This window comes from Aphelocoma coerulescens, chromosome 2 (assembly GCF_041296385.1).
Source record: "Aphelocoma coerulescens isolate FSJ_1873_10779 chromosome 2, UR_Acoe_1.0, whole genome shotgun sequence".
Taxonomy (NCBI): Eukaryota; Metazoa; Chordata; class Aves; order Passeriformes; family Corvidae; genus Aphelocoma; species Aphelocoma coerulescens.
In genome coordinates, this window is record NC_091015.1 from 123,527,107 (window position 1) to 123,548,442 (window position 21,336).

The 21,336-nt window shown below is 37.3% G+C and overlaps 1 protein-coding gene across 4 annotated transcripts in view; it reads right to left on the reverse strand.

Moving 5' to 3' along the window:
- Positions 1–911: 911 nt before the first annotated feature.
- The window catches only part of TRAPPC8 (trafficking protein particle complex subunit 8), a 53,253-nt gene continuing 32,828 nt past the window's right edge, over positions 912–21,336 (reverse strand). For 2 of the 4 annotated variants that reach the window (XM_069004664.1, XM_069004666.1), the window contains 11 exons: positions 20,721–21,163; positions 18,226–18,373; positions 16,844–16,940; positions 16,319–16,387; positions 16,162–16,202; positions 14,412–14,597; positions 13,794–13,895; positions 7,120–7,167; positions 5,638–5,783; positions 3,969–4,058; positions 912–1,948 (listed from right to left, as the gene is read on the reverse strand). In XM_069004664.1, the coding sequence (XP_068860765.1) occupies positions 1,714–1,948; positions 3,969–4,058; positions 5,638–5,783; positions 7,120–7,167; positions 13,794–13,895; positions 14,412–14,597; positions 16,162–16,202; positions 16,319–16,387; positions 16,844–16,940; positions 18,226–18,373; positions 20,721–21,163 (1,605 nt within the window). In that variant the 3' untranslated portion in view covers positions 912–1,713. The remainder of the gene's footprint in view (positions 1,949–3,968; positions 4,059–5,637; positions 5,784–7,119; positions 7,168–13,793; positions 13,896–14,411; positions 14,598–16,161; positions 16,203–16,318; positions 16,388–16,843; positions 16,941–18,225; positions 18,374–20,720; positions 21,164–21,336) is intronic. The other 2 variants (XM_069004667.1, XM_069004665.1) reach the window with 1 other exon arrangement.

Consider the following 21,336-nt stretch of genomic DNA (forward strand, 5'->3'; position numbering starts at 1 on the left):
TTACTGCAATTCCAAGAAAGGAAATGCTCCACTGTTATATTTGAAATCCACAAATGCAGGTTGCCAAGGACCCTCCTCCCCCTAACACCCAGAGCTCTTGCTGGGTCTCAGACTGATCAATCACAGACTGCTCAGCGATGTGCAGGTGAGCGTCAGAGCTCACACATTTGGTCTAGAGTCCAGGAGCTGCTTTGTCCTGCATCATCTCATCTCACTGCTCTGTCATTCAGAGATTCTCAAATCTTCACCTGCCTTTTACCTGCCAGCCACTGCTCCATGGCCAGATCTCACTGTGAATTGCCATTTGTACAATTTCCAGCCTCCATCAGACAAGCCCAGTTCCCTCTACAGGGTCTCTCTTCTTTTCATTTGCCGTGTCTAAGCATGATGCTCTTGATAACCTGCTTTGGACAGGCTGTCTTAAAATAGACACCAACTGTGACTGAGAACATTGTGGCACCAAATATGCCTTCTCTTTCCCTAAATGGGTGTGAGACAGAAAAAGCAATGATGACACAGCTTAAGGCTACAATGCTGAGAATCTTTTAGATTATTCTTTTGAGCTATACAACCTCAGAAAAGAACTCAAGCCCCGAAGCAACATATTCATTTTAGAGAATATTTCAGTATTCTACTGATTTATCAACATGATCCACAGTCCTATTAAGTTTGACTGTGAAAGGTCATGTGCTGTGAATGGGTTCCAAGACTTTCAGGAAGTCTAAAGTCCTGGAGACAGTCATACACAGTAGTACCAAATACAAGTAAAACTGGAAATCTTACCTAGAAAGAATAAAATGCATCAGAAGGTAGGTGCACTGTTTCATACACCAATGGTGTCCTATGATAGCAGCAGCACCTGTGGATTGCTACAGCTGTATACAAAAGGAAGCAAAAAGGCCACCACTCCATACAGTGAATATGATGTATGCTTTATTCTATTTACAGTACATTTGTTATAAATATAATACATTTCTTGAAAATCTTGAGTAGATTTTTTTTAAACAGATCAGTTGTTATAGTTACATAATAAAGTAAGTGACAATTTAAATGACAATCTCATGGTTGTGAAATAGTGCATTCTGTTTTGAGATGAATGAGAAAATACTCAAACTGGTTCAAGAAATTATTTTTTTAAACACTCTAGGTGGACTTCTATGTAAACCTTGAAAAGTCACCAGTTTCCATAAATATGAGAACAAAATTTTAAACCAAAGAACTAAGAATCAGAAGTGGATTTGAGAGACCTTATTGAACTTCACAGTAAGGTTGGGATTTACCATGACTAATGGCTTCAGACAGGAAAAAGCCAATGAGGTTTTCTTCCTGAACCATATCCTAATACAGCCACAAATATTAAACACACCATGCTGGAAGTTGTAACAGCAGTCAAGCTGCATTTTTGACAGGGCATTGGACATACAAGTATGTTCAGACCTGGAGTTAGAGTGTTTTATGTTATGAGTATCTTAATTACCAGAGAATACATTATAAAAGGATGAACGTATTTTCAGTCCAACGTGCATTGCATCGAGAAACAAACTGACAAGTCATCTGAATATTTTGCTATTTTCTTTTCTACACGATCTTTAGTAACAAGTTAGATGTTTGAGGTGCTATTTCAAAAAAACTGCAGCAAAATGTCAACCAGCAATTTAAGAAAAGAATCCCATTTATTTTGTCTTTTAGTGCCTTTTTTTTTTCAGGAAGTGGTCAGATATTATTGATAATAATCAGTGCAGGCATGGAGTTCTGCTGACTTGTTTCAAACAAAGTAACTTGGTCCACGAGCTTGGCAAATACTCTGGGGGTTCCAAGGTTATAGACACCTGTATGAACGAAGCAAGCCTTGAGCTGCAAGCTATAGACCTCCTGGCCTTTAAGTTGAAGCTTGTACTGTGTTTGCCCAAGCCATGTAAAAGATCCATGTATTTCTAGTGCTTCAGAGCTGGAAAAAAAAAAAAAAAAGATAAAAATGTTAATTCTCTGCACTTGAAGCATGTATTACCGATTCACAGGACTCCCTCCAACTTCAAGTTCTCTCAAGATTTCAGAATGCACTGTGTATCCCTCACCAGGCCCTTACAAAGATTTATACTTTCTAAAAAACTTTTTTTCAGAAGTCAGGAGCTGGGAACTTGCATTACTTTTCTTGCTCTCTTTGGATGAGTGCCCACTGCAATTTGTCTTTGATGTCTTGGAAGCTGCTGAGTCTTTTTGACTGCTTGCCTACAATCACTACCCTTAAATCACTGTCTTTCCCAGATGCATACTGCTGTCTTTGTTCTCCACACCCTCCTTATCTTTAAGAGTTTTAGGTTTATCTAGCAAGATAAAGCTAGACTTTGCAAGGATTAACAGTTGCCATCATAGCTACAGACAGAACGCCACTTAACATTTTATCAAGATACTAAATGCAACTTCAAAAAAAAAAGGGGGGGAGGGGATCACATGTGTCTGTCTTCTTTCCTACTACATCCATATCCACACACACCTGTTCCCAAAAATATTTGCAGATTCAGGATACGTAGGATACCCTTGGGTAAATTTAGGGATGCTTATGTCCATCCATCAGCTCAATTTAACTCTGGGTCTTACCAAATATTTTTTATGTTCTCTGACTTACTTAAAACTCCTGAGAGTGGCTCTCCCTTAACTCAGATGAATCATTACAAATCTTTAAAGCATTTCTTTGGTTCCTAATGTACTGTACACTACACACAGGATATTAATTACACATATATACATAATGAAGAATTCAGTGTTTTCTCAGCTTTCTATATAACTGGCATGTAACACTAACACTAGATGTAGTAACAAGATCTGAACTGTCAGAGTTTAAGGAATTCCTATTTAAGGCATTCTTAGGCTTATCCCATGAACTAGAGTTAAATTAGACTGCCTGTCACACAGGAATAGACAACATGGATATACACTGCTTTAGAGACATTGCACTAATACATTAGGAGAGGGTGTGTAGGGGTTTTCTTTATTTTTAAGTAGTTTCAAGGTACATGAGTACACCATCCTTCCGAAGACACATCTCACAATGTAACAAAACATGACCATCTTGTGAAAAAACAACCCATCAGTGAATGGCTTCCTAATTGTACCTGCAAAGTAAACCACACTTATATTTTCTGTCTTCCATTTCTGAGCCTGTTTATTAGGCTCTGGGCTTTTAATATCTTACTTGCCCTCCATGGACTGTTGGCAAGAAGCCCATGCTCCCCCATGACTAAGTCCCCCTCAGTGTCTTCACAATCTTTCTCCCCTCCCTGGTGGCAAACAGACCAGGTAGTATTATATCTAAGAGGGCAGAAGGGGAGGAAGGGGAGCTGTCACCTGCTTTACCCATGAGTTAACGTTGCCTTGTTTTAACTGAAGTGGCAGAATTACAATGGTATAGATATCATGGTACTGAATTCTCTATCCCACAAAAAATCTTCAGTAAAATCTTTAGAAGCAATTCATAAACACTTCCTCAATGCTACATTTTCACACATACTACCAAAGTTCTAAGCAAAAAGGCAGTTATAAGAATCAGCTGCTAAACTTAGAGGAAGTCTTAAAAATATCCAAGGTTCTACGAAATTTTACAATTAGCCAAATTGCAGGAGGAAGTTGTTGTCTACAAATTACTCTGTTTTAAAAATGAAAACCCAACAACTTATGTTTAATAAAGGTTGATGAAGCTCCTATTTCAGTTGAAAAGCACTTCCCTTTTTCTGGAAAAGATCTGCAGAGTTTTAACTATTCAAGAGTCATAATTAAAGGCCCTATCTTAGCAAAGTTGAGACTGAAGACTCACAGTTAACTATATGAACCCCTTTATCAACCCCCATTCTTTCAAAGAAGCCACTGTTAAAAAAATCCTATTCTAGATATTCAATATAGTTAAAACATTACGAGACTCCCCAAGCTAGGAAGGGTTCTTAAATATTGCTTGATTAACATTTGCACACTACCTTGTTGGTTTATGCCGCAAATCAATCATCACATCCACAACAGCCTGGGAACAATTGGAAAGTAGGAGAGTGACAGGTACCAGACAGAGGCTGCGAAGAGAAACAGTTCCGTATTAAAGGAAAAAAAAAATCTTATTTTGGATAGTCTTAATTATACCCTTAAATAGTTAAAATGAATTCCAGTAACATGGAATTTATATGTAGTTGTCAATTATGCCAGAGTCAAGACAGTGTAAGCAGCAACATAATCACTTACACTGGCTAGAGCTACTTGTAATAAAAGTTGGCAATTAAGGTGAACAGCATTGGCTCATTTGGGCCAAGTGAAGTTACCATCTCCTTTCATCGAGCTGAGAAAGGACAGCGAAAGCACAACTACTACCTCAGTTTACAGGAACTCTGCTTGTGTGACAAGAGACATTTCAGAATGGAAAAACATGGTCCAGTGTGCTACTTTCTGAATTTCTGGTTGGCACATTTTGACGGGATACTTTTCTTCTGCACTGCCTCCTGTAGAGGAGTTGCTGGCATTGGGCCTTAACTTATAGCCTGAGCAGTGCCCAAACAGAACAGACAGCATATGCACATCTGGATTTAATGTAGGCCTTTATCCCCAATAAAACTAATACAGTTAATTGGTACTTTTTGTTCACAATTACTATTATTGTTTCTATAAATAATGCTGCAGCAAGAAAGACCCCAAGATACTGACAGGCAGGAACACAAACTACTGCAGCTGAAACAGCTGTGTGTATTCAGTAAGTGATTTGTGTCACTGGAATTCCTTGCCATTGCTTAACAGTTTAAATATCCTAAACTTGAATTGTAAGAAAAGAACAATTAGCAACTATACCCAGTAAGAGGTGAATGTCTTACAGGGATAATGCATGCTTTATCACTGTAATTAATATATAGCACCTTATAAAACATTTAGATGTTAGATTTTAGCAACAAATCCCTTTCTTTTGACAACTTACATTAACCTGCTATAAAAAACTGTAACACAGGAGAGTTTTCAGATAAAACAACTCAAGCCTAAATAGGTATCTTCGTGTTTCAAGTACAACTCATTTAATGTTCAGAACTTAAGCCAGGGGGCTTTGTTCATATCATTCCAATTTTGAAAGACTCGTGGATTTTACAGGCTCCAGCTAATTCACTCTAGCAGCAGACTTTTTAACAGAGGTTAATTCTGATATTCTTCCAGGAGACAAGCCCCAGTGATCTGAACTGTTACCATCTTTCCTTCTGACATAAGTCAGAACCACGTGCAGCTAATCTTGGCAAGTGAGATGCTGTAGACATAACAGTTCCTTTGACCTAAAAGTACATCTTTCTTTCTGTCTGGCTTCTCAAAGAAATCACAGTGTATACTCTGACAACAAAAATAAACACAAAGGGAGCAGACTATTTTTTTTTCAGTAAGTTTGATAAAGTTACTTGTTAATGTTACAACTGTGAGCTATGTTATTACAGCCTGTTTTTTTTTTTTTTTTACATGAAACTTTCATTTCACCTGTAAAATTCTGAAGCAGTGAGTTTAAAAATTGAACAAGATTTCACACTTGCATACCAGACTTTTATATCATAAACCACATAGCATCTCTCAAAAGGATTTATGCCCAATTAACAATATTTCTAAAGTTTCTAAAGGTAATGTTCCACTAACCTTTTTTGATGAAAAGAATGATTGAAAGACTCTGGATAATGAAGACTTGTCTTAATAAGATTAGAAAGCTGCTCTGGTGTTGGTCTTGCAGGTACTGGTGTGTTTTCTGGTCGAAAAAACTTTAAGAGAACTGTTTCTGGTAGCTCCTGAAAGAAATTCAGAATAACATTCAAAACAGTAACATAAGGTACAAGAAATCCAGTTACAGTTTTCCATTATGAACTAGAGCTCATAAGGGAAACAAGTCTGCAGCATCATGAAGCTCACATTTTTTTCCAACGTGGTTTGTATTTAAGCATGTTGGATGAGGAACTGACACAATTTATCTACCACCTTATTTTGAGACAGATTTCACAGTTGCTTGTGAAAACACTATCTGTGCAAGCTTCACAAAAGCACACTATTGTTGCAGTGGTTTGCTAGTGCTTGGGCTTGGCTTCTAGGGAAAAGGGAGAGCATTTACTCTGTTCCCTGTTCAGCAGCTGTACATAACAACAAAAAAATTCATCACCTGCCCTAGGAAGTTCAAAACAGCAAAGTCAATGCACAAGTTTCCCAGAACAGATCCAAAGTAAAGCAAACAGAAATTTATAGGAACATGTTAACACTGACAGAAGGATTTAATAACAGAGTATCTTTGAAATTGCTTAACAAGCACTTGCAAATATGAAAGTTACCTTTGTCCCCAGCTGAAAGCCCAAGACAAGCACTGACACACTACTTGGGATTCCCCCTAACCCTTTGGATGGAATGAGTTTCTGTAGCAGAAGAAATTAAGTGATACAGAAAGCTGCAGCCAGCCTGCATTTGGTGCAGCATTTCTGTCCAACATCATCTAATCTGGTTTGTGACAGGATTTATTCAGGCAGGGGCTGTTCTTTAGTATTTACTTATGAACCTATTCTGCAGAAAATTCATCTTCAAAAGAAAAAAAGAAATTGCAGCAGTAAATGTGACTGCCTACTAAAAACATGAAAAAAGATTTTTAAAAAGCCACCAGTAAGTTGCTACAGTGTAATAAAGTTAATACTTTTCATTAAAAGGTGATAGATTGTACCTTCTAAGTTGAAAAGAAACACTACAGGCAATGAAACCTGACTTAAAAATCAAACACACTGGGCATTCAGAAACATGTATGAACACCTTAGTCACTGTGCTGATAATACCAGGAAGACACCAAATGTTTTAACAGGCTTGCAAGTCTTTCCTTCAAAAGGAAATGTAGTTTCCTCAAAAAGTAATTTGAGAAGAAAAAGAGATATTCCACAGTAACAATAAAATATATTTTAAGTGTTGAATGAATTTGGTGTTTCTATCTTACCCTAACAGTGCAAACTGACAGCATGAAACACAGCACAGATTATTACAGACTTTCATTTAAATTATTCTCTCCCCTCAAATAATAGTCCAACCAATTTTCAAGGCTGCCTTCAACCACACAGCAATATCCTACACACTGTAGTTTGCCCTAGAGTCAATTACCTGTTCCAAGTCCTCCCAATCAGAATTCACGAGTATTTTTTTAAAACCCTACAAAAGACAAATACGAATATTTACCTCTACAAGTAGACAAGAACATCATGAAATGCAGCAGGAACATTTACTGGTGAAAGTGCAGACTGCAGAACCTTTAGTTCTAATATTACACCTCTGTTGAAGGACTGGAAAGCAGCAAAATTAATCATTTACCAGCAGAGCTAAATCTTAATTCCAGCCAGCCTCTGGGTGTCAGAGTCAGAAAAGATGTCTGTCTCTCCAAGTTCAGCTGCTCAAACTCTAGGCTTTTTGTGACTGCGTACCTAGAACAAAGGCTAAGATATGACATTTAGCCCATGATTCTCTTATCTAACGAATGGTTCAGGAAAGAATTAAGCACTTCAAAATGGTAGCCAATATGTGCATACAGAACAGAAAGCTACCTAGAGATAGCTAATAAATGCTTAGTTTAAGGATGCATTAAACTTCTGCCCTACTCTGGAGCTTGTGATATTGGATCAAGGCTTAAAAAAACCCAAACCAAAAGCCCATATTCTACTTGGCACCTGTAGCCTCCCTTCAAGAATATACACCAAGCAGTAACAGCCTTATACTTAGAAACAAAGCAAAAGACAAATCAAGAACTAAACAGGTGATATTTTGTTGCTGAACTCCTAGATTATCAGCCCAAGTGGAGGATTGCCTTTTAAAAGGAAAAAAGATAAATTCTGACGCCTAAAATCTGCTTGCTGACCCAGTGTGGTTCTTTGCAAAGCCGCCAGAAGCGTCACAGGCTCCAGTAGCCAGCATAAACTGCATACAAGAAAGCCACATCAATGGTTAGGATTGTACCTTTAAAAAAAAAACAGTTATGGTGTAATTTGAGTGTCTCATCCATACAAACTGGTAGAGAGACTTGACTGGAAGAGACTTTGTAAGGGATTGGAAGAGGGGGGGTGTGTTTTTGTCATTGTTTTACATTTTATACCTGCATTTTAAAGCTTTTTGGGTTTTGACTAAAAATACACAACAGGCAGTAGCACCAGAATGACAGTGCTCCCTCAGTTAGGTTCCAAGAGCTACAAACTGCACAACTGGTGCTTGGAAAGTTGTTTTCCATTTTTAGAAAGCTTCCTGTTGCCCAAAGCCATTTACAAAGGCCAGCTTCAAACAAATACTCAAACACAAGATTGCTGTTTCCAGTAGAATAATCTCAACATCTTCACTTATTTGTGTTACAAAAAAGTCCCAACCTTTATAGTATGATATTTTGCTACTTTGAAATAGCTACAGATCATCCCTATATACACTTCTGAAATGGTTACACAGGTTTCAAATCTCTCCTGCAATTATACTTAGCTAAAAGTTGAAAAGGCAACATTTAAACCATTCAAAGCATCTTTTAATAGATGTAATAGACAGATCTACCCATAATACATTCTTTAATATCTCCGAATGCATTTTCAAATTGAAAAGTTCTTCCTTTCCATCAGATGGACAGAAGTGATGGTATCTTCACATACAGTCACTTTAAAAGATTTTTATACCTAATATTACACAACCTAAAGTTTTCAGTTTCCTAAACAATAATCTTGAAGGCTGGGTCAATGTGCTCTTAAGCACACCAGAAGAAGGTAAGCACCGCAATTTGATTTCCAAGTGGTATGGAAAATCAGCATATTTGCGCCATAAACTGCGAGTCACACATAGCCAAGAGAATTACTGACATGCTCAGGCAAATAGGAGGAACCAATATGCACAGCATGGAGGAAAACCTAAACAGCAAACTCCTGAATGAAGCTAAGCAGAAGTAAAAGCAGAATATATGAAAGCAGTAGAATAAGAGTGAGACATCAAAGTGATGTGCTTTTCTCCCTTTCCCATTTTAGACCTGAGAACTTCCATTTTAAAACCACAGTTTTAAGTTGCTTTCTTCAACATGTGACTCATCTATACTCACGCTAGCTCTCAACTACAGAAATGACAACTCCAGGAATAGTACTTTACTGACACCAAGAATAATACATTTGAAAACAGATACCATCATCTCTGAAGTCCATAATGAGTAAAGCAGCAGATCAAATGTTGCAACTATTTGGAATATTTAATTCATGACAATAATATAAGCCAGTCCTCCCAAACTGGTACTGTATCTGCTACATTAATTGATACAACAGAGTGAAAAACGTTTATTTCAGCTCTTTATGTTGATTTACCCTTAAGAACTTTGCTTTTTCCCTACTGAGGTCGTTTAAGGAAAGTCTTAAATATATTCCAATAATCTCTGTTTTATTCAAGCATCTCCTCCCATGTATTCTGTAAAAAAAATCCTGAAGTAGCAAAAGATGTCACTTCCAGTAATAGTTAGGAAAAACAGTTACTTAAACCCTACCCTCTTCTACATTTCAAGAATTCCTGCTTCCAACCAAACTGTTGCTGACTCACTAGCTGCATGTATTTTAAGAAGCAGAGTTACCAAAAATTATCCTCTCTGAAGTGAAATACTGCCAGAAAGCCTGCATCCATCCTTTTCACATTTTATGGATTTTACTTTATGCTAGTGCTGGTCTAATCCACAGGACAAAGTGTGCACCCAAGAAGAACATCAAGTGCAGTCATGAAGCACACCTGAACAGGATGGATGCTACTCCCAATATGCCAACATTCAAATGACAAACCTCTAGGCTGCTTTTCACCTTCCATTGGTGTGAAATCTTGGCAAACCAGAAGTGTGGCAAATGCCCTAGGTACCACACTATTACTTCCATCCCACCATATTACACTGCACTTTTCCTTTGGAATCTTTTGGATTGAATTCACCAGATTAGAAAAACAGGGGAGAGAGCAATAAGAAATAATATTAATCAAGAGCCCTGACTGTGACTGGATGTTTAATGCATTTCAAGTTTTTGTCCTTTCACTAATTTAAGGTAGAGAGGTCAAGAAGAATAGACAGAATAGCTGTATTTCAGGTGCAATCTTAAGGTGACCTTCAGTTAAAACTACCTAGTTCCAGAAAGAACATTTCAGAAAAGAAACAAAACCTACAGCACTATCATAGTCCAAAAAAATCAGCCATGATTTACAAATACTCAGCTGATTATTTAAGTGAGGTTTTTATTACTTGGCCTGAAATAGATCTATTTGAAGCGATTCACTTTACTAACACCTTATGTGATGTTTTCTTCATATAATATTGTCTGTGACTATTAACACAACTATTAACATGTGGCACCTTCTGATTCAAGGCAACAAACTATATTTAGCATTTTTCCCCTACATTTAGCCAAAGGACATTTTTTTCAAAAATACAAATATGAAAGGAAGGATAAGATGACAAATGTTTTCTGTAATATCCAAAGAGATTTCTATATGAAACAAATAAATGCATTGATGAAGTCAATATTTTGTAAGTGTTCCTTCAGCATACTACATGTTATGACTCCAAACCTCTAGAACATAAAGGTGTAAGTAGTTCATCACCTCTCCTGGTAGGCCTACTGTGTTCAGTAGCCTATGCTCAAAAGTAGTGCTATTTTGTTATACAAAAAAACCTCTACTGTAAACAACAATAAGAAACATTTGTATTCAGTGACAGAAAACCAGCTTTAAAGCCACAGTTAGTGTAGTGGTTGGAATGAAAAAAGGTTAGTATTCCTATTTCTGTTTTGAACAAACGTGGGAAGAAAAGGGAGCACATGCATTTGAGCATCAAAGATCTTGTATAGAATTTTCCTATTACTCACGCTTTTAATATGTGGGTTCACATAGAAATTTTACCCAGAAAAACATTTTAGCCTTTCCCCAAGCCCCACTGTAACCAGAGGTTTTATCTTGATTTTATCAAATACTACAGCAAGTTATGCTACTGCGATACAGGAATAATTGCACCCTGTTGCCTGTTCCACCTCCCTGCTGTGCATTAGATGTCCCACAAGGAACCAAGCAGAAGTAACCACCCATCACAGTGGCTCAGTCAGCAGTCTAATACCTTACACACATAATTAGGATGACTTTTTATCAGTTCACCCAACTACCAATCTACCAGCAACTGCTGGAACCATTTAAACATAAGAGTGCTAAAGAATATCAACCTCCTGTTCTTCACTACAATGCTTTACTGAAGCTTTGTTTCCCTGAACAGTAATAGAAGCTTCTGTAAATCCAAAGTACACCTTTAGAAGCTGGTAAAGAGTTAATCTGACTGTAACTGTAACTGACAATGCAGCAGAAACCGACCAGTACAGAGAATTTAACTAAAATATAAAGTAAGCGATCTCAATGTGTTCAACAGGGTTATTTGATTAATTGGCTAAGATTTGAGTCATTTCTCACAGGACTAAAAGAAATAAAGGGGGGGGGGGGCAGAGAGAAACTTTGTTCATGTTTCCTCCATGTCTACTGTGAGACTGTTCTTGGGTTGGGGATAGCTGTCTGTGTCTGCCAGACACAAAAATTGCTTTGCTGGATACAACGGCATTAAGGAAAAGAAGTCAAGAAGGAAGTCACTGTAGAGGAGTAACAAATAAAACTCAGCATAAATGCAGAGTGAACTCTTGCATCCTTGGTGACACCCTGTTCAGAATCTGCAATTCATTTTTTTTTCCCCATATCAGAGCAGCCCTGTATCATTTATGAACTGGTAACCCAGACGTGTTGGTAGAAAGCATGCACCTCCATCTCCCTCTGCTGTCGAGTCCTCAGAAAACAACCAACTGCAATACTGTCAGCACAAGGCAAATCAGGAACAGTCTAGAGTAGAGTTTCCAACCCTGTTCATGACTTAAGAGAATAAATACAGACTTAAAAGATAACACTATATACTGAAAATATTAAATCAGAAGTTTGGGGTTGGGATTTTCTACCACCACTCCTCTCCCAGCTTTTCATTGCTTGTGTTATTTGAATGCAAAAGCAAGATAATTCAAAGACAACATGCAATTCTTAAGAGAATAAATATATTATTTTCTCTATCTAGTCTAATTTAATTCTATTTTAGCGATTCTTTTAACTCTGAAACGTGGACTGAATAAAGTAAACTGCTGCAAAGTCTCAAATCAATTATCACACCTCACCTCCTACCTCAGAGCAGTTTATCTGCTCTCCTCACAGTATTAAGACCCAATTAAAAAAAAAAGTAGTACATGAGCATATGAAACTTCTCAATTCTTAGAAGTCCTGAGATTACAGGTTCTTAAAATCTATGCTAACTCTGGGCTTTGGTTATCATGAGGATACATAATTTACATGTTTGTTGAAAAAAACCCCAACCACCAATTACTCTTACACCAGATTTCAACTGCACGACAATGCAGATACTTTTTTGCTTCCAACTAAGGTACAGAATGCTTCAAAGGAAGTGTGTTCCTCATGCTGAAGAAAGTGAATACAATAATCAATATAGAATCTATATGAAGACAGTTGCAACAAAACCTGATGAGAAACAGATTTTAGACAGAGAATGCTAATATAGTAGCATATAGTCCTTGAAAAAAATTGAGGGTACATATGGATCCTCCTTGTTGCTGGTGGAAGGATTAATTTCTTTGGTTTGAAATTGCACATGGTGTAAATAAATAGAATTCCAGTCAACAAGAAATGCAAATTTCTATCCGCACCATATTCAGTGATTTATTTTAGGATGCAGATGCGATTCATTTCTATTTTCTCTTCCTATCCATTTGTGAGATACAGAACTTAGTAAGATCAGAAGTTCACAGTATTTTCTCTCCTAACCTTAGATGTCTACAGTGTGATCTACTCTTCTACATACACACTAAGACAGGAAAATCAGGGGGCAGTTGTTATTAGACTAATACAGCCTCTTGCACTGCTCAGCATAGCTAGAGCCCATGTGTGCAAATTCCCATTTATTTCACAGCACAAAGAACTAAATGGAAAAAATTATCTTAGCAATGTACAAACACTTAAAGGCTTACGAACCAAAGCCAAAATGCACAGGTTCAGAGTAATTCACTACTTGCATTATATCATGGTATTTATAGGAAGACATTTGTCCTGTATTGTTTTCTTGACAAAATTAATACATAGTATTCTTTCCTGCAACTTTAAGAGCTCGCTAAAAGCTATATATTATGTTTGCAATATTGGTAAAAATGTAAGAATGGCACCAAAACAAGAAGGAACAGCAATGTGCTGCTCAGCAGAACTCTAAACAAGCACAAGATTCCTCTTATTCTGCACACTAAACTGAATTTAGTATAGATGTTTTCACAGAATCTTAGCTGTAACTTCCATAGTTGTTACCAATTCATGTACCAGAAGACAGCCACCAGTTTCTTACAGATGCTGTTTTCTTTCATCAAGCAAAACAACTATAAACTTCACCATCTTACTATTAACTTTGTTATGAAATAATCATTACCTTTAGCATCATTAACAAGTTTCTAGTTCTAACTGAAATACCACAGAACAGTTCACTGCAAACAACTGCTCATCAATATACTTACTTGCATATTGCTTTTCTCATGTTTCAACTGAGCCTGGCTAGTTCAATACAGAAGACTAAGCAAAGCTGGAGTCAGTCAGCCTGAATTATTTAGTAATAACATGTATCTGATGTTAAGATTATACAAAAGCTTCCACTTATATACTAGAGAATTTATTAAGTCCATTTAGAGAAAGAAGCAATTGTAAAAGAAAACTTCACAGTAGATTACCTGCTTCTGAGGAAATGAAAAGGCCTCCTTCCCAATTGTGTTAAGGGCAACATGATGCTGGCCCTCCAAAATAAGCTGCTTGCTGTCTTCCACAACATATGCCTACAGAATATAATACAAAGACATCTGCAGACCAGAAACTATCATAAGATTCATAATATAGAATTGCTGACTGCCCCCTAACTGAAGTGGAACATGCTGTACTTATCGAAACTTAGAGGCTAGCATGACATATTTATGCCAATTTCCACTTCATAATATCTGCATCCTGGTAAATGAGGCCCTTTTCTTCAAAGCAGACTGGGTCACTCAAAGTTCTATAAGAGCATTAACAAACCTCTTAGTTTAAGATTTCATAATTTTCTTTTTTAAAAGAGAACTTACAAGAACTGGGTGCATCCAGAGTTAACGTAAAACCATTTAAGGACACTTATTACAGTAATAGATACTAAAACTATCTTTGCTTCTTGCATCATTATAGTTCATTTGATTGTTCCCAAAAAAAAAAAATTTGTATTTCATGTGCATATGCCCGAAAGTTCAGGATGCCACATTAAACTGTTTTCTAGCTGTAATGTTTCATGTCCAAATTACCACAAAGGCCACAACCATACATACCTTCCACAATACCACAATGTTCAAATCCACTTCACTGCATCTTTGTATCAACCTGACTGTTTCATCAAACGATTGTTTCACTGCCCTTTGAGATGCATGAGTATGAGATTGCACATGTGTTTTTTTAAATTCAGAGGATAAGCTTTGGAAAAAGAAGTCTCCACAAGGACTGGCTGAACTTACTATCTACAAGAGAAAAAAAGGAACAAAGTGTTCAGAACAGGATGCGAGCTGACACAAGTTGCTCTAACAGAGCTCATCACTGTAGCATTTCAGTTCCATTATCCTGCTTTGCTTCCCTTTGTAAAGCTACAGGATGCCAGACACCTTGGTTTCCATGCTTGGCCTGTTAGAGATCACCCCTATCTAAAGGGCTGTCAAAGGTAATATAGGGAAAACAAGAGCTACAACTTGCTAGTTTAGAACTACAAATACAGACTTGGAAATAGGAGCTCTGATTATTATCACAAAGCAGCCTACTGTGATATATCAAGTCTCTTAGAGAGAGCTGAAGCATCCAACTAAGTAATACGAAAATCATTTTTGCTTATTAATATTTTCCTCAGCTTAACTAGAATTATTTATCTAAGTTAGGAACATACACTTTGCTAGCAAATAGCACAGATACAGACTGCACAGCACATCCCCATAGATACGTGGCACAAACAGAAGTACTGTGCTGTTTGTCATCATGTGTGCCAAGCTCCTCCAACACCAAAAGCCTGGTAAGGAGACTGGTTTTTAAGAGCAACAGCAATGATACTGTGTCCTGTTGGAGACAACAGGATAAGCAAGCAACTTTAGCTTCCCAATCCCTCACTTTCAAAAATGCTAGCTTTTCCAGAATATGCTGTTGCAGAGCTGCTAATTATTGCACTAGCAGAACACTGGTAGGGAGACAATCTGCTTTTGGAGCAACTTCTCAGAAGGGAGGACCCCTCCCCATCTCCCCACTGTAATAAATTGTTCTCAAGGAAAGGTAAAGTTCCTGCAGCTCAAATTCCAACTCTAAAAATGCAAAGGACCATCTACCTCAAATTTTTACACCTAACTTCAGTTTATATGCTTATGAAATGAAATGGTAGTGAATAGGTTTTCTTTGGCTTTTAAAAGCTGAATACATACAGGAAAGATGTATGCTCAGCATAAAATAAACAACCTGACATTCAGCTGACTAAATCCACTATGCAGATTTCTCACCTAATGCAAGTAGCCTACTTTCCTCAGGTTTTGGAAAAGTATTTGCTGTACAAAGATCATTTGCTGAAAGGATTATTCAATACCTGTATGTTTAGAAGTATTAGAAGAGTGTGGTAGTCTAAAATCCTAAACTTCTAGAAAAATCAAACAGATTTCTTGAACTGACTGCAACCCCCTGTAGTAGTTTTGAAATTCTGGGACCAACATCCATTAGTTTTCCAGTTTTTCAAGTAAGCTGTAATTAGAATTTTTAACCTGTCTTAGTACAAGTGTAATTACGAAAAAGAATCTGATATCTGCAGACCTCTACCAGAAAACTAGAGGGCTGGGATATATTTAAAAGTAACTACTCCAAAGAGCTGAAAAGGAGGAAAGGCATTAGGAAAAAAAGCTAGCATTGCAATGTGATCCCAAAGTAGTTTAACTGTGGAGCTGGGATCCTAATATTCCTGACTATATGCTAGCCTAGGTTACCTTACCACCTCTTTGTCCTTTCACATGAGGGACACCTTGCACAAGACAAAATATGCAGTTGTACCTATTCACCTACCTGCTCATTTCCAAAGGCAATATCTGCAAATGTGTAATTTTCTAAGGGATAAAAAGAGAAAGCACCATTTTAGCATCATGAGAAGTCACAACTTCAGCACACAGTATCCAAAAGAGTATTTGTCTCAAAAAGTTACTACATTCAGGAAAGAACCTACCTTCTGAGTTTTTGCATCTCACTGCTTTAAAACATAACTTTGCTCTCTCTCTGCTAGCGAGTTTAGTATCTGAAAAAAAAGGAGGCAAGATTTGTTTTCCACCCTCAGCATAATCAGGATCCCTTAGACAAAAGTCAGTCTTGAACATTTACAAATAGGAAACACACTGATGACACACAACAAGCACAGTTAATCAGGCATAGCAACTGCACACAACACAACACAACCGTATTCCTTGTGAGGAAAGTTATCAGCCACCCCAGACATAGATTTCACTACATCACAGAAATAATGTAGCTGTAAATTAAGCTTGTTTTTAAAATTAATTAAGTCTGAAAAAGTTAACTGTAAATATATGTTTCTTGAAACACAGACAAAAGAAGGGCTTTAGTATGTTTGAAATGGACCAAGTTTTTGGGCATTAATTATTCTGAAAGCCAAATTCAGCTCCTTGTAAGATTCTTTAAACTGTTTTTATCAGGCAGAAGCTAGACTTGCCATCATTTTGGTCATAAAAATACACACCTTTGTCTCCAGAGATGTTAACAGATTTTTGAAGCTTCCAGTGCTTGCTATTGCTTGAAACTTGCACTATATGAAATTCCTTAACACCCGTCTCACTCTAAGGAAGAGACAAAAGTTATGTCAAAGAAAACCAATCACAATTGTGATGTGATGTGCTACATTGCACAGCAAGTGTTCACAGCAAGGTGGCACTGTTAGAATCTTAATTTAACTCATTATTCACACCATTCATAACACACAATACTTAAGAGTCAAGGAGAGATTGAAGACCCACTGTAAAGTAAAGCAACAGTCCCAGATCACAGCAACTTCCAATTCCAGTAAACAAAGCCACACAAAGAGGAAATAAGGATCCCTCAGAAAAAGATCCACAAGCTAGTATTTTAGATTAACAACAACTTTAACAAAAACAAGGCTTTTTAACTCCAATGCAGAACACTGTCCACAAAGCTACTTAAGTTTCTAGGATTACTTCAGGAGCATTGTTATGTCATAAATCCTAGAAACTCAAGATCTATTTATTTTGGGTTTACATACAGACACAATAAAAAGTTGCTTTTGGAGTTGGCTTCCTTTCTTGTAAAGAGTGAGGTAGTAGTGGAAAACTAAGCCTCATATGGTTAACTTGGTAAGTCCTTTATAAAAGCATTCCTCCCTCCCTAAAGGAGTGGACAATATTCAGTAAATGAAGAAAAAAACCAAAATGTACACACCTTTAAAAGAAAATGACAAATCAGCTCAGCAGTTCCATTACCAACTAAGTGTCTATGAATTCTATGAACAGACAATTCAGTTACCTTGCTTTGTGACTGAAAAAATGGGAGCAGCTTTACCAAAAAAATAAGTAAATTTAAATTAGCATGGTATGAAAAACTGAGTATTTTCATCTGCTTTAGTAATTCAAAAGATCACAACAGACATATCTGTATTTGGATTATATTAGCAAAAATGTCTTTATAGCTTGGTGATAAATGTAAACACAGAAACTTCTTTCAAATTGGAGCTTAAATTTTGACTTTGACATTACCACTAATTCTACTAGTGTTTTCACTGAAAGGTTGCAGAGGACACAGGTAGTTCTGAATGAGACAATCTTTGAAGTTGTGATCAAGAACATTCATCAATTTGGAATAAATCTTCCTAAAAACACTCTGAACTATAGTCTTGCAATATGATTAGTATAGGAGACTTCCAGAGAGTTGAGGTATAACTTAACATTAATACTCTTTCCAACAGCAATTGGAATGAACAAATATGCAAGGTTTATTTAGTGTTTGCAAAGTTACTGTAGAAAAACCTTTTACTTGAGTGTTGGTTCCAGTGGTGACTCACATCTGCTGAGCCTCAGGACAGTATTATTATTATTAAAAATAAGAACTTACAGTATTGATATTTTCTACATCCACAAACAGCAACATGTTGTCCCCTCTGCCTTCTTCATCCCCAAGTGCATTACTTCTGCAGACAGTAGCCCGAATGTGCAGAGACCGGCTGGTACAAATAACTGCAGTGTGCCTTAATACTCTATGACTAGGAAAGGGAGGAAGGGGGAGAAAAGAAAAGAAAAAAAAGAAAAAAAAAGACAACATTTTTAACAACCAGGACTGTCCAGACCATGACATCAAGAAATTTAGCTTTTATGTTTGTCAGTATTAGGACCATTAGACAATTTATTTGTTTCAACCACCAAAGATAGGCTTTTCACTGAAGATGCCCTATCAAAACTACTTTATTTTTAACCATCTTGCTGCATGGGTAGGTGCTCTTTAAACACACAGTCTCTTAGCCATTGTGAAACATTGGAGAAAAAGGTTCACGTGTTGCTGTGAGGAAAAATACATCAGAACTATTTCAGATGGAAGACAACTGGCAGTGAAAGCAAACAGACACATTCTGGCACACAGATATCATTAAGCTATTTAATTACACGAAATGCCTTGGAAAATAGTTTTTGAGTAAATAAACCATAGCAAGACCACTAGTTAATCTCATCTCTTGCCATAAATATTTACTAAAAAGCACTAGGATACCACCGCATTCAATAAATTCACCTGGAAAGATAATTAAAAAAAAAGAGAACCAAACCACCGCTACCCTGCCTTTTTCCAGGGGACAGCAGACCCTTTGTGAAAGTTATCTTCCTGTTTTTCTAAAGATAAGTACTATTCCATTCTTAGACACCATCAAAACACATGAGGTTTTCCCATGCGGAAGCTTTTAGTTACTGTAGCTTCCACTTGGAAACATTTTAGAAGCATGTTACAGTTTGATATGCATTACCTACTAAATATGTTGAAACATCATGCAACACTTGTTTCTGGGAGGGAAAAAAATCAGTGGCTTCCTAAACTCTACTTCACAATGTCACAACTGGAGAAGAAACTTTAAAGTTTTGCAGTTAATATTCAGATATACGGATGCCCGTATAGCTTTCAAGTGGCACAAATTACACCATTTTTTGAACACTTAAAAGTTATGCTCAGTCAACAAAGAGCACTGCTAAACCAGAGCAGCTCCCTTAAGTTCCCCATAAAAGTTACATACCATAGGAAGTAAGTACATTTCTCAAACAACCCTCTTCCATCTCTCAAACACCTCCGTTTCTGAATGCTATGAGTTGTAGGGGGACAAGTTCCCTATTCCTGCAGACTAGCTTAGAGCCAAATGAAATGCTAACTTCGGTATTTCAGAAGCTATGGAAAAATCTGAATCAACAGTGCATTTGCATGACTTCAGTTTTGAGAATATGCTACTGATCCACTCTCAACCTTCTTCAACTTACTCTGCTTTGGTTTACACTGCAAACCAGTCTCACGGTACATGAACTTTGTTTTTCTCTCAGAACTAGCCTGGAAAACAAGCTTCAGCCACAAGGAGATATTCAGTCCATCTTACTAGAGCTTATCTGAAGTAACCCTGGTACAGACATCAAGCGTCAGGGTTTAGGCTGGGACAGTCAATTTTCTTCACAGTAGCTGGTAAGTAGCCATGTTTTGGATTTGTGCTAGAAATAGTATTTACACAGGAATGTTTTTGTTATTGCTGAGCAGGGCGAGCGCAGGATCAAGGCCTTTTCTGCTCCTCACCCCACCCCACCAGCAAGCAGGCTGGGGTTGCACAAAAGGGTGGGACCGGACACACTGGGACAACTGCCCCCAAGCTGACCAAAGGGATATTCCATACGGTGTCATGCTCAGCAATAAAACTAGGGAGAAGGAAAAAGCAGGGCCTGATGACACATCTTCCCAAGTAATCATTACACATGATGGAGCCCTCCTTTCCTGAAAACCTGCCTGCCCACAGGAAGTGGTGAATGAATTTCTTGGGGCTTTTTTAGCTTTTTGTGTCAAACTTGCCTGAGCACTCCCTCAAGATGGTCCAAAAAGAAACTATACAAAGCGTGCAAGTCAAACTTGGTATTTAACCCCTCCAAAGAGAAGAAATTTCATCACAATACAATTACTAACCAAATTTTAACTAAGAGCAAAATCTTTTATTCAAGGTAGACAAGATTTTGTTTTATAAAATGTAGAAAGAAATTAGGTTACGATTTTTCACCCTATGCCTCAGAAAGATGTGGTTCCAGAGGAATAAATATGAACTAAGTTTGTATTAACAGAATTCCATTAGCCCTCCTTTTATTAAATTATTTAATAATTTAATATTTACTACTTCAATAAAAGCAGTGAAGGCTATACTATTTCATATGGAAATTAGATCATATAGTAGAAAAATATTGCTTAAGAATAGCAGATAACAGGCCATTTTCACATCATCACAGTGATTGAGAGAAATTCAGTAATATTTACTTCTACCATTACAATGTTTATAATGTATCTAATAAGTATGACAGAAAAGGTAGATTAGAAAAACTTACCACATTTTTGAGTGTTTTTTAATACTTTCATAGTAAAACAAGAAGTTAATTTCATGAACACCTTCTTCGTCTGGTCCCCGTAACCACATTGGCAGCTGCACTGAAGCCCCAGGAAGAAGAACAGCATCAGGAAGCGGAACCTGTATTACTTCAGGTGAACCTCCCGTGCCAATCCCAAAGTCTGCAGAAGAAGCTGAAGACAGCAGTGCTGTTCGCACAGAGGTAGGATCTGTCACAACAGTCTTGTAAGCACTACAGTTCTCAGAGGCTGAAGGACTTAGTGGTGTTAGAACAGCAGTATTCCCACCAAAAGTGAAAAATTCTGGATGCTTGGACACGACCTTCAGTGCAGTAAGAGGACACTTGCTTACATTCACAAATTCTACGTATGCTTTTCTGATTTCTCCACAGAGAAGCCCAGTAGGAAAATTTATAAAGAACACCTATATGGGAGAGAAAAGGAAAAATTAAAACCTCAACACTGAGCTAAGTTGGGAATGCTCAAGAAAACAATCATTAACACAAACTATACTGCTGCCTAGAGCTTCCTGAGGGGAGGTGAAGAAGGAGGTGCAGATCTCTTTGTCCTGAAATCTAGTGATCGAACACATGGCAA